We start from the raw sequence: 14,350 nt of genomic DNA on the forward strand, positions 1-14,350 counted from the left end.
CATACATTTGGCACAAAGCAACATATTTTAAAGCACAGGTGGTCCAGAGGTCACCTTTATAGCCGTTTCAATTGCATTTGTACCTAAGGTTTGTTAGCATATTTGCAGTATCCTACTGTATGTAATATGCTTTGCATAGAAAATGCTGCAAATTCCAAAACAATTTTATCTAGGTGCCAAGGCAACTGATAATACATTGTGTGTTTGACAAGACACTGAATACATCTCTCCAGAGACTTTAACGTAGCAATCAACAATAGTTTTAAGCTGCACCTCACTAAGTGTCTTGTTACTTGCCTCTTCAATAATACTTGTATGGTAAGCTATAATTATTGCTGTAATAAGACTTAGCATATATAAAAAACGTAACAATTCCAAAGTGTTGCATTATTATTAACCGTGTATAATTTATTAGTTTAGTATAATAGTTTTATTTTACTAACATTAATAAGGTAGGAGCTTATCAGCCAAGTTTAAAATTAAAGGTTGCTGTCCTGGTTTTAAAAAAAGCTAGTAAGTTAAACAAGCAAGATAGATGAGGGAGTAGAAAGGTAAGAGGGGAAGGGGCAGCAATAGCTATGAGCACAGTGTGATGCAGAGATTATAGGAAATGCAAGTCTATTTGCATAGATTCTGGGGTGGTGTAGTTGTGACGATATGGAATTTAATTGCCTAATTCAGCTTTTCTAAGCCTAAAGCCCTGGGACCACTGGTGGTCTACCAAGAAATGACCAGACACCAAGGAAGCCTACAGAAGCCAGTTATCAAGGAGCTAGCTTTGATTTACCTACCAGTGGTCACTTCTAGATGAAACAAAATACAAGCAGTTTGCAGGGTCTGGAGCTAAAACTAGCAAAACTGAAGCTGCAAGGAAGAATGGTATGCCTGGAAGAAAGGAGCCATATAACATGTGCAGCAAAGTAGGAGGAGGACTAAAAGACAAAAGTACCTAGGCTGCTAAACAATGCTTTATGCTAAAAATCAACATTGTGGACCAAATGCTGAATCACCATCAAAACCTGTAACTCATAGGAATTAACACCCAATTGGGACTACCTTACAATAGTTATAATTGGCAAGGAAACATTCTCTAGATTCTAAATACAGTGAAGAGTTTTGCCACCATCACCATCAGTAAATTAAAACACACCCAAACATGAGTTATTGGTTAGGAAGGACTTGGACTACTATGTTGTTTTATCAGGTGTTTCTGTGTCACTCTAGCCAGAACAGACTGGAAGAATTAACAACTCCATTTTTACCTCTCAGTGATGGTGTTGTGCCTTCCCAGAACACACCAAAGTTTGTCTGCAGTTAAAATATTCTTGTCCATAACTGTACTGTTTATAACAAAGTATTTTAGAAGCTCTATGTGAGGTAGATACCTATTATTATGCAACTACATTGCTGTGACACACTTCACTGTAATGGCGCAGACATTCTCCAATGCCTCCTTTCCAGCTGTTGATCACATTCTCAGTTGTAGATGGCTGCCCTCTTCAACCTGGTAAATAGCACCAAGGACCTGCTTTTGGCTTAACAGTAAAGGGGAATGTTTCTGTATAGCTAAACTTTCCCTCTCTGTGACTTTATTCCACTTTTTCTTTTACTGAGCTGACTCCTTGGCCTGTCCTCCTACAGACCTAGACTCAGATGAGGCTTTGATCAAAAGTATAAGAGAATACTTGTGCACACCACAAAACTATGCTCAAATCAGGACTCAAGCGCAGATGTTGACACCTGCTACATGATGCAACACTGATAATCTCCATCTTTTGAAATTCTGTATGCAATAGCAGGCTAAATGAGTGGTGTAAAGCAGGGGTTTTCAACCTTTTTAATAAGTGTACCCCCAGCAAGCCCCTTTTTAATAAGGGTACCCCTGGGGCAGTGTGGCAAGTGGTCAGACAAAGTGGGGGGAGAGTGTGGCAAGTGGCCAGACACGGAGCAGGGGTGTGGCGAGTGGTGGCAGCGCAGCTTCTGTGTGGCCTTGCTCTTGACCCACCCCAGCCCTACTCCTGTCAGGTAGCAGCACAGGGTGGTGGCGCTCTGTTCCCACCCACCTCTGCATACCCCCTGGGACCTTTCAAAGTACCCCCAGGGGTACACATACCCCCAGTTCACAACCCCTAATGTAAGGAAACATAGGGCTTGCTTCCTTTACATCCAAGTCTTGCTCATCAGCACCACTGTTAAGCACACCCTTCCCACTCACTCTTGCTTTCTGTGCACCTATTTCTGGAAATGAAGTAACACAGCTACCATCTATTTGCTTTAAGCGTTTGCTAATAAACATGCTGAAGAATGTTTCTGTGCACAAAATCAGAATCACTTTAATGCAGCTTTATCGCCTTCCCCCCAGGATTTGATGTGAACGGGGTGAATAGGTGGGAGCGAATGGGTGCAGTATACTTCATACCAGCAGTCATGGACATGCCAAAACAGCGGCACAGCCATGCCATTGCACAATTTGGGTTCACATTACACATGACCTTCCTGCAATGTTAGCTTCTATCTTAAAAGTTGTGGTATTACCAATGTGAACTGCCCATCAGCTTAGTAAGTTATAGTTTGCTTGCATAATATGAGAAGTGGCTGGAGTATTACAAAGAATTTGGCCAAAGGAGTGAGTCTTCCCTTCAGCATCAATTCATTTTATAAACACAAACTTATTTTAAATATTTCAGGCTGTGCCCTAACACTTAGCTCAAGTACAACTGTGGGGTTGTGAAGGATGAGGAATTTCTGACCCTGCTAACTCTTTAGATGTCTTAAATAGATCTATTTTCTGAGTATTTACTTCAAGTGAAATTGAGAGAAATCTTCCATAGAAAAATAAGGCTGGAAGGGACCTCAAGAGATCACCTAGTCCAACTGAGGATGAAAACTGCAACCTTGGTGTTAATAGCACCATGCTCTAACCAACTGTGCTAAACAACCACTAAAAAGATCCCTAGCAATAGTTTAGGTGAAAAGCTTTAGGTTAAATTAAACTGCTTCCTGTTAAGCATTCAGCAAAGCTAGCACATACCAGTGCTCTAGTAAACTTTTGTGTTTGAAAAGCCTAACAGAAAATCCAAAGTTGGCATTTTTTCCTTGCCCTTTCAAACAACATACAACGGGGCTCAATTGTTATTAAAGAGCTACAGCGATAGCTAAATGTAGTAAGCAGCTCTATAATGAAAACTCAGAGTTCTCAAAAGAGAGTAAATATAATTTTCCTCTAAAAGCATTATAAAGTGTAGGAAATTGCAGAGGAAAATGCACTTACTTTCCATTAAGCAGGGTACAGATACCTATTCTGCTTTCATACTGAGTTTTTGGAGAGGATGATGCCTGTAGCCACATATATCTCTGGGGTAATTCATTTGGCTAAACTTTGTATTCAGTGTTTTGATGTTAAAACAGAGAAAGGTGGTTGGAGGAAACCATATCGCTTCTGTCAAAGTGGTGGCGCACAGGTTAGAGAAATTAGTTGACTTCATTTCCTGAATGTTAAGAATTGGTTAAGACAGGCTGGGTAAGATATTCAATAAGGTTTTGCTCATTTGTTTGTGTGTTTAAAATAAACAAACCCATCCTACTTAAGGAAAAGGAAGAAGAAAAAGCAAAAGGAAAAACCTGAAGGCTCAAACAGTTTACATTTCTGTACTGGTAAATTTTTGAAATTAATTCATGACGTTTCTTCAGCTCTGAGCACAGCAATGATCAGGGGTCATCACAGAAATGATTAAGGTTCACCAAAGCACTGCTGTATTGCCCAAACTAGTTGACATTTTTTCCCCATTTTATCATAATTAACTGCTAGGGATATATTTTCCAAAAAACACCTTTGCCTGATCCTTCTCTTATATTAATGAGCTCTCAAGCAGAAATTGTTGGACTGGATTTGGAAGGGGGATGTAGGGGAATGGGTTTGGTATATGTACATGTAAACCAGGTGTGTGTTTAAGTAAATAGTTTTTGTTCCTATCTTTTAAAGGGCCTCCATAAAACTGCACAGGGATCATCTTGATGTCACCGTTGCTCTCTAAAGAAAAAGGAGGCAAAACTGCCGTTCTGCTATATCCCTGGCTGTAAAAGTATCAGGAGATTGTATGCTACCAGGACTTATTACCAAGCTTGTTAGTGCTGAGTACATGATGAAAGAGGCGTGCTTACTCACCAAAATGGATACACGAAAAGTCTACTGACAATGAAGACAACTGCAAATGTGATGAACAGGAAGTCACTCAGTTTTTGATACTTGCAGTAGTTTGCCATTTTGGCAGCCTGCAAAAAAAAGGAATGGAGAGTGATCAATTCATTTTTGATGACACTTCAGGCCCCTTGCCCCCTGTCCTAAGTTACATTTAACAATGAAACTGAAAGGGAGCAACATTTTGACCAAATGGGCCAGCAATAATATTGCTCTAGCTGACAGTGGCTTGATTTCCCTGCTACCAAGAAAATGGTTCATTTCCTCAAGGAAAAAAAAAAAAAGATGTTACATAAAAGGAAAGGAGAATCCTTGTTTCTTACCCAACTGACTCTTTTACATCATTCTCGTTTCAGTCCCCTCAGTCCCCTAAATAGTCCCTGCTCCTCAACCTTATCTTTCTCTTTACCTGCTTACTGTGTTCCTTTTGCATCTATTATTCTAGCATAATGAAACATCAAATTCTCCCTCAGTGCTACTCTCTTATTGAACAACTTCCCTTTTTCTTTCCTTCCCTACTCTGACCTGCACTGATTTCCTCTTTTCTAACTCCATCTTGGATACCCAGCAATCACTTGAAAAATGATTTCCTAGCTTCAGCAAGCAGGCTAGGAAATTCAATGGATTCTGAAGAAAGTGCCCAGCAATGCTACTGCTACAGCCTAAAGGACAGCACTTAATTCATCCACAATAGACACTTAGTGTATGCTATGGCTGATCTTCAAATTAAAAGTAACAGTTTACACATCAGCGTGTACATAGTACAAGAGCTATATTTTTTGCATATAACTTTCTGATTTTCTGAATATATTTTTAGATGGAAAGTCCATGGCAAAGTACAATAGAACTTGGCTTTATATAGTTTTGGATTCACATTTCAGTACCAGTTTGTGCCAAGCTTATGCTGGATTTCACAAATGAAACAAGATAGAACTGAATCAACACTGGGTTCTTCTACATGTGTAAATGCTCTGGGGTGAGTAGAGTAAACCCACCCCAGGCAGGTGTGCCAGTAAGCAGGATCAGATTTGCTGCTCACAGCAGTAGCCTGCCCCGGCCCCCAACAGCTCTGCCCTGGCCCCTTGCAGCAGCCAGGGGCTAGCAGGGAACATAGGGCTAGCACCTAGATGCTGATTGTGGAGCGCGGGCTGGGAGCTTCCTGCTGCCAGGGCAGGGGGACATGGTCTCCGTCCAGACTCCAGTGGTGAAGCCCACCCTGGCAGCAGGCAGCTCATCTCCCACCCCCTGCTGCCCAGCTCACTAGGAGCACGTTTGCTCTCTGTACTGCACAGTAATTACTCCCAAGTAAATTTGCATTCGGATTTGTTGTGGTTCTTCCAAGTTCTTTGCAACAGAAAAGCTGCTTTATTACTTTTCTGTTGTCAAAAGACAAGTGAAAACTAAGAGCTGGTACTTTTCTAGGGATTCCTTGAGTTTAATGAGAGGTGCCTTAGGTCTAAAAATACTAGAACCACTGGTGTAGGCTAAACCCAATTGCAGAACTCAGGAAGACCTTGATTTAGAAGTGCAAAATGTTATTGAAACAGGGTTACTGCAACAACCTCTATAAAATGTCTTTTTATATAAAATAATAATAGGCTCTGAGTCTGACCTGCACACAGGGAATGCTTAGTGCTGCTCAGTGTGGGTTCAGTGGTGAATCTAAGCTTTTTTGTGATCTACTGACTGAAAGTATATTCTAATGCATACTTCTAATGTAGCTTTACAACAGCTGGAGATCATCTGGGCATAAAGCCCTTGTCCTTTTCCTGGCCAAACCTCTAGTTTGATGATGAGGGTTGATGAGGAAGCATAGGAGTGTCGATAATGGCTCTATATCACCTGAGGATTATCTGCACTAGTTCCCATCCAGTGTGGGTCCTAAGCCAACTCTGAGGCCCAAAGCCATAATGTATAGGTTTCTTCAAAGAGTGTGTTACACTTTTGGCAAGAAAATGCACTATACAAGTTTTTGCTCTGCTATCTAGAATATACTTTGTCCTGGGAAATGCTCTTTAGCATGGGGAAGATAGGATCATACCTATATGTTTGCGCATTAACAGGACACAGAATTATTTATTAGATTTATACGCTGCCCTTCTCAGTAAAGGCTCAGGGCAGCTTACAATAATAAACTATAGGTTTACTAAACTAATAAGTTAGAAATAACTTCTAAAACGTGTACAATATAAAATAAATTATACACCAAAAACTACCTAACAGTAATTAAATTTAGAATTGCTTGCTAAATGCCTACCCAAATAAGGTCTTACAACACTTCTGGAAAGATGTCCATGCTTAGTCTCTGGTAGTTTCAAGGCAGAGGGAGTTCCACGCTAACTGAATAAAATGCTTATACAATTAGCATGGTTCTTTGACATTTTGAACAGGACAGACACTGATGACACTTGAGCAATCTCACCTCCAGTACCACGTCAGCTAAATCATGAAGACAAAGGGTCATGGTTCCTGCTCGGATCCAGTTGTTTATATAGGAAATGTTTATCAACATGATTGTAACAATGTGATGTGTGAACATGATGCTGAAATCCTGGAGCGGCAAAGAAGAATAATAATAAGAAAAACCACAGTGAGATATTGTGTGGGAGATTTAGCATCCTTACCCAAATAGATGGGTGCTTTTTAAAGTTTAGAATCAGGGTGAGCAGTTACAATGCATAAAAGATTCTGCATAATTCTCTGAACACCAAATATACAACTATTCATTTTATTTAGATTGAATCAAATAGTTATTGTGTGTTAAGTAAATACAAATGCATTATCAAGAATAAAGCAATATTTACATCTCTCAGTTCACAGCAATTAAACCTAATGAAATAAAGCGTTTACAGCCAAAATTAGTTTCAAAAGGCACATGTACATGCAACTCCAAATTATACTCTCTCTCTTATTCCCTAATCAGCTTACAATACAGAAAAGTGGGATACTGCTTCAGATACTGTTATAAGGATTGAGTGCATTTACAGTAGACAGAAACAAGAACATACATTTCTATGGTATTAAAGGCTACACTTCACGCACTAACATATATTTCAGATTTCCTTGAGCTGAGGATCCCATCACTACCTTTTTAAAAAAAAATAGAAGCTACTCTTCCAAACGTATCACTGAGTGGGAAGACCCTCTAATGAATTTAGCCCCCATCTGTGACAACCTGCTGCATTGGTGAGTCTTCAGGATCACTTGGCCTTCCTTAGAGCCAACAAATTAGAGCCACTGGTAGTGAAAGCTGCAGGGAGTCTCCTGCAGGAGTCCCTTGATCACAGCAAAGAGCCCAACTCATATTACAACTTCTAGGGAAGAAGCTGAGAAGTGTGATTCTGAAAGGAGCCAGTTAGAGAAAGGCTGGTTCTTTGTGACTCCTGGGCAGATAGCCTGTGCTGTGCAAGAGCTGGAAAACAATATAATTTTCTGCTGAAAACTCTGAACTCGGGAGAAAGGGACATTTTTAGCTGCTGAACTGGTGTTAAACAGATTTATTTTGATGGAAAAATAAAACCAAAACACCAAACAAAAGGTACTGAAATTCTAAGACTGGAGAAAAGTACTGGGGACTCTGACTTAGGGTATGTCTAGACTGTAGCCTGCAGCCTGCATCGGTGTGGGCCAACCCTCTTGATAGGTGTGCCACAAAGTAGCCCCACACCCTTCCTGAATGCCACTTTCAGTTCAGTGTTCAGGTCAGAGTTTACAAGGTTGTGACATGGAAATGCCTTGCCAGTGGTCCTCCCATTCCACCTTCTGAACTCCCAGAAAACAGGAAAAGTGAGGGTTGAAAGACTAATGCAACACAACAAAACACTTACCCTCTTTGCTTATAAAAGTTCTTCCTTTTTCAGTATCAAATGACAAACATTATTGGTGTTTATTTCTCCAAACACCAGTGAGGCTCAATTCTTCACTGAGTGAGGTCTAGTATGGTAGTTCTCAACCAGGGTCTTAAGGTACCACAGGGCACTGCAAGAACCTGCCCAGGGTGCCAAAACACTCAGACTGCTGCTGCAGGGTGAAAGTGTCTCATGCACTTTCATTTTCAGGAGGCAACTTGGAGCCAAACTAAGAAATGGCTGCAGCAGAAGGGTGTGCCTGCTTTCATTACATTATGGGGGCAGATGGGCCGCTTCTGATGCAGCTCTTCCCAGTTCAGCCCTGACCTGCCTCCTGAAAAGTGAGGCATGAGGTGCAGTTCCACTAGGCCAGCATACTTCTGTTTCTAGGAGACACCAGGCAAAGTCAGCCCAGGAAGGGCTGCAGCAACACAACAGGCTCCTGCCATACAGCCTGACTCTATGGGAGGTATGTGGTGCTGTTCCACCTGTTTGTAGTGGTGGCAGATAAACATGCCGCAGCACCCCATGGCCTGCTCCCTCTCTCCTCCCCAGGCTTATGCATCCTTTTGTTCATCCCCTGCTTTCCCACCCATACAGTGCGCCTCCTCCCTGCTGACCAGGCGACCCCAGACTCTATTCCTTAAAGCTCCACGGCTGGAGTTCAGAGGGGATCCCCCAGGTAACTAAGAGAAGAACTGGGTCCAGTGGTTCCTAATCCCTACTAGTGACCTGGAGCCACATGTGGAGAGTCCACTGCTGTGCTGGGAGCACATGTGCACTGGGCCAAGGCAGAGTTAGGGAAGCACTCCATGCCAGTGGCCTGAAGGGATGAATATAATATAATTATAGTTATCTAATTAGTCCACTGTCATCTAATCCACTGTCACTCTACAAAACTACAATACCTGGCATCCCATGACAGTGTCTGGCTGCTGCTTGCTGCTGTTCTTGCATCCTGCCTAGTACTGAAGCCAGAAGGTATGGAGGGATGGGAGGGAGGGAAGGGTAGGAAAGGACTGCCCCAGATGCATTTTTATTATGTCATGTCTCTGAGGTACAACTATTCTACCATTGATTAAAAAAAGTTAGAGTAACATCATAAGAGGATTAACGCTAGGACCAGGGGGGCCTGGGTCCAGGGGCCTCTGCCTGAGTTTCCTTGGGAAGTGGCAGGTTTCCCCTTGCAGGCAGGCAGCATTCTAGCCTGCAAGGGATCCTGCTTGGGGCAGCCAGGAGTGAGGTGCAGGGGGGCACTCCCTGCATGTGCACGGCTACACATGGCCAGAAACACAGCTAGGCAGTGTGGAGAGAAGCTCCCTGCAGGTAAGTCTATAGGGGGAGAGGGGTGTATGTGTGGGGGGGATGGGATAGATCAAGGCCCCCATGGTGAGGGAGGGAGTAGGGAAGGGGCAGGGGCATCTGGGCTTAGGGCAAGGAGCAGGATGGAGCTACAGGTGGCTCGTTCAGGGGACATGGGGGGAGGGGAAGCAGCTCCCCACCTCTGTGTGCACCCCCTGGGGAAGACATGGGGGACCTTCCCCCCACCTCCCAGATTTGTGCATAGGACAGGTGTGGGCTGCCCGCTGCGGACCTGGGGTTCTGCTCCCTTTGACCCAGGAGCCCCAAACTGGCTGCACATCCCCTACCTGTCTGGCAGCTGTGGGGGGGGGGGGGGGCAAGTTTTGCCTCCCGCTATCAGGCAGGCAAGAAACGTGGGTCCCCCGGGGCAAAGGTAGCAGAGCAGAGAGATCCAAGCCTGCAGCTCACAGCTTGCATCTGCCCTCACCCTGCTCAGCTCCACTCCAGCCATGCCCCACCCCCACCCTTGGTTGCAGCAGCACCATGAAGGGAAGGGGACCCCACCCCCGCTGGAATTCAGCTGCTGCAGGGGGCCTCCAATTTTCTGTTTGCCCAGGGCCCCAATAAACCTTAATCCACCACTGAGTAACGTAACAAAACATTTTCTATCTGGGTGCTAGTTTTGCATCTACCTTACAGTGCAAATAGTGTCTGCAGGATTATCTGAGAGATCTGCACCAAATTCTGGTTTGAAAAGTCTTGTTAATATTAAATGAGGGACAGCCATTCTCAGCTGAACACTGTATTGGGAAATATTAACAAGTGCCATGTGCACGATGGATAACCTTCTTGTGTTATCCTTCTTCAATAAGACTGTCATTGTGTGAAGGAGAACCGTCTTGCATTATCCTTCTCTAGTAAGACTGCTAAAAAATTATACTAAATGCATAACTTTGTATGGCAGCTTTTAATTGTTTTTGGAGAAAGAAATATATGCTCAAATTACTTATGGTGATTTTTCATTAATGCTTCTGACTGAAGCATAATGCAATATGTTCAGCAGTCACCTCAAACCACTACCTTCATTTCATTTCCTTAAAATTATAAAAAACAAAATCAGCATTAAATGCTGCTTTACATTCTGAGTCCTGCTCTCTTTCCAGCCCATATCCAGTCCAGATATTTGAGACCATATATCTGACCATTTGAACTAGCTACGATCAGTACACTTAAGTACTTATCTTTTCTCTAAGAGAGCACATTTGGAAAATGAAAGCACTCTAACATTCCCACACTGTGTCTTGGTTCCTGGTTTTTGATTATGTTAACATGTATTTAATCCAAATAGTGGTGTGAACAAAGCAGATGAACTTTGGTTTTTGTAGCTGCCACATTCACACTTAGAAAATACTACATTTTCAGTCTTCTTTTTGGAGCTCTTTAAGGCATTTTTGACACTATGGTTTATTTTTAATAAGTCAATGTTCTTGAGCAGTACTTTTCATTTATGTACAAATCTGCTGGTTATGTGACCTTTTTCCTCACACAAATGTACACCTCTCTTTTTAAAGATTTGTTTCATTCTTTCATTTTATGTAAGAAATGTTGAACATGTAAGCATAAAGGAATGACATCAGTAACTGAAAGAACTTCAGATATGAGGACAAAGCACAAGCTGTAGGATATAGCAGATGAGCAAGATCTGTGAGTAATTTTTTTAATACAATAAGCAACTCAACTGATTGACTCAGATCATTAAATCATCCAGACTGCACAGAGTATATCAAAGGAGATGCTAAGGGGAAAACAGTGTCCCAGACAGGGGTAACTACAGGAATTTGGAACTCCCACTTCCCTGGCTCCACTGAGACTAACCAGGTTTATTCTTCCCAGGCCCAGAACTAGCCGCAAACCATTAAAGATGTTGGCTCAGGAAGGAAGCAGGTTCAAGCTGGCCACAAGCAGTTGGAAATGAATCTTGAGCAGAGGGACTCTGGGGATGCTACCAGCACTTTGACCACTCACACATAAGAGGAAGGGGATGGTATCGAGCAGAACTTACCCAAAGCTTGAGAGGAAAGAATTAAGTAAGAACCAAGCCTTTTTGTTACTTTTATCCTTTTTCTCTGCTTAACTGGGTAAATAATTAAGGCTTATTTTTTGAAGAAGCTATTTTAATCAGTTTAATCACTGCTGAGAAGTGAAGGAAGCTGAGCCTGTTACATACACAGTGAACCTGGGAGGGACTGAAAGAGGTTTAGTGTGTAGATTGTCCCCAGAGGTCTTTAGCAAAGTATGCTAACTGAGCAAGCTGAATAGGGGATAGAATTTCCCAGGACAAATGAGGAGCCCCAGTTTACTCAGATGCTTCATATTTCACCAGTAGAGACCATTTATGTCTTAAAGAAGTTCGTGAGGTGACCAAAGAGACCTTCTAAATAAGGTTGTGGTACTTCTGACATGGTACACTAGCATGATGAATTAAAACAAGCCAGAAACATGTTAAGGAGCCAACATTTATTTTCCATTTGATTATGGAAACTTTCCAAGGCCCCCTCTATATGCTATAGGTATAATGCACTTACCTTGAGACCAGCTACACGTGCAAAGCACTAACCACACCATAAAAAGCTCCAACCAAGTATCAATTTAAAATTTGAAAATATGTACTAAATTTATAGCTTGATAACTATTGAGCTTTAATTTGCAGGTGTAGCAGGGTCTCCCCTATGGCTGGGACCTATCAGCTGACAGGGCTCCCAGCCACAGGCATGCACCATGCCCAGCCATAATCTCTCAAGCTCGGAGAGGTGCATGAAACCCCCAGGCCTGAGGTACTGTGGCTGCTGTGGGACCTGTGGGAACTTGCTTCCTGAGCCTAGGATCGGGTTCCTCCCCACTGGCAATAAGACACAATGGGATCTGATGCAAAATCTATACAATCACACCTCCTGCCATATATGTGTGGCCTTGCAGGAGGCACGATTGTGTGGACTGCGCATTAGATCCCATTGCATCTTTACCTGCATGTGTAGAGGGAACCTTAATAAAAAATCTCTCTCTCAAAATGCGCTTCTATCATCCTTATCATTAAGCACGTCCATAAACTTCATTCGTTGATGTTAGAGTGTCATAAGCTCCTTAGCGGACCTGGTTTTCTTCTCTCATTGTTTATTGTCTTTCCACTGTGAAGTCTAGGAATTAGGGCAGATGTACCAAAAAAGAAGTCTTACTTCAGTCCTTAGGAAGACCTTTGAGAAAATTATCATGGAGCACATCTGTGGGGGCCCAGCATGGGAGGTAACACTCAGGGGCAACCAACATGGGTTCATTGCGGGCGGATCCTGCCTGGCTAACCCTGTTTCCTTTTACGACCAGGTTACAAAGTCCTTGGATACAGGCATTGAGGTAGATGTCATCTACCTGGACTTCAAGAAGGCCTTTGGCACTGTTTCTCACCCCATTCTCACAAAAACACTAGGCGACTGAGGCATTGATGCCTGTACAGGCATCTATAAACTTACTAAGGGGGACCAGAAGGGTTTGGGAGAGACCTTGTTTCCCCTAGCGCTCCCGGCATAACAAGGAATAATGGCCACAAGTTGTTGGAGAGTAGGTTTAGATTAGACATCCATAAGAACTACTTCACAGTCAGGGTGGCTAGGATCTGGAACCAACTTCCAAGGGAAGTGGTGCTGGCTCCTACCCTGGGGGTCTTTAAGAGGAGGCTTGATGCCTACCTACCTGGGATCATATGAGCCCAGTTTTTTTTTTTCTCTCCTGCCCTGGCGGGGGGTTGGACTTGAAGATCTATAAGGTCCCTTCTGACCCTACTTCTATGATTCTACAGTCAGATGGATGGCAAATTGGCTAGATGGTCACCCAGAGAGTAGTGGTGGATGGGTCATTTTCGATCTGGAGGGATGTGGGCAGTGCAGTTCCCCAGGGCTCATTCCTTGGGCTTGTGCTATTCAACATCTTTATCAGCGACTTGGAGGTGGGCATGGAAAGCACGCTGTCCAAATTTGCTGGTGACAAAGATGTGGGGAGAAGTGGGCACACTGCAGGGGAGGGACAGAATCCAACTAGATCTAGATAGGTTACAGAGGTGGGCGGATGGGAATAGAGTGGAATTCAACACGGAGAAATGCAAGGTGCTTCTAGGAAGAAGGAACCTGCAACATACTTATAGGCTGGGGAACACCCTTCTCAACAATACAGTGGCTGAAAGGGATCTTGGAATTATTGTTGACTCCAGGACGGATGATCCGCCAACGCGAGGAAGTGGTCAGTAAGGCTAATGGCACCTTGTAGTGCATCTACAGGTGCATCACAAGCAGGTCCAGGGAAGTGATCCTTCTCCTCTATGGGGTGCTGGTCAGGCTGCAGTAGGAGTCCAGTTCTGGGCGCTGCACTTCAAGAGGGATGTGGTTAACCTTGAGAGGGTCCAGAGGAGGGCCACGCGCATGGTCGGGGGGCGTAGCAGGCCAGGCCCTATGAAGATAAACTAAAGGTCCTGAATCCATTCAGCCTCCACAAGAGAAGACTGAGAGGGGATCTGGTGTCTGTCTATAAACTCACTGGTGGGGGGGAGGGAACAGCAGAAAATAAGTGAGGCTCTGTTCTCTCAGGCACCACCTGGGATAACAAGCAATAACGGCCACAAATTGATTGAGAGCAGGTTCCGGCTTGATATCAGGAGACATTACTTTATGGTTAGGGGTACCAGGCTCTGGAATGGGCTCCCAAGGGAGGTGGTGCTCTCCCCTACCTTGGGGATCTTCAAGAGGAGGTTGGATAGATATCTGGCTGGGGTATTATGATCCCAGCACTCGTTCCTGCCCAGGGCAGGGGGTTGGACTTGATGATCTATTCAGGACCCTTCCAACCCTAGAAACTAGGGTTGGTGAGGCCACAGCTGGAGTACTGCGTCCAGTTTTGAGCTCCACAATTCAAAAAGGATGTGGAGAAGCTTGAGAGAGTCCAGAGGAGAGCCACGCGC

General features: G+C 43.6%; 1 protein-coding gene across 2 annotated transcripts in view; it reads right to left on the bottom strand.

Moving 5' to 3' along the window:
• The window catches only part of CERS6 (ceramide synthase 6), a 219,689-nt gene that overhangs the window by 39,955 nt on the left and 165,384 nt on the right, over positions 1 to 14,350 (bottom strand). For both annotated transcript variants that reach the window (XM_019554084.1, XM_019554085.1), the window contains exons 7-8: positions 6,621 to 6,749; positions 4,166 to 4,272 (exon numbers count right to left, since the gene is read on the bottom strand). In XM_019554084.1, coding sequence (XP_019409629.1) covers positions 4,166 to 4,272; positions 6,621 to 6,749 — 236 coding nt within the window. The remainder of the gene's footprint in view (positions 1 to 4,165; positions 4,273 to 6,620; positions 6,750 to 14,350) is intronic.

The sequence above is a fragment of the Crocodylus porosus genome, unplaced genomic scaffold, assembly GCF_001723895.1.
Source record: "Crocodylus porosus isolate Cpor-Errol unplaced genomic scaffold, CroPor_comp1, whole genome shotgun sequence".
Classification (NCBI taxonomy): domain Eukaryota; kingdom Metazoa; phylum Chordata; order Crocodylia; family Crocodylidae; genus Crocodylus; species Crocodylus porosus.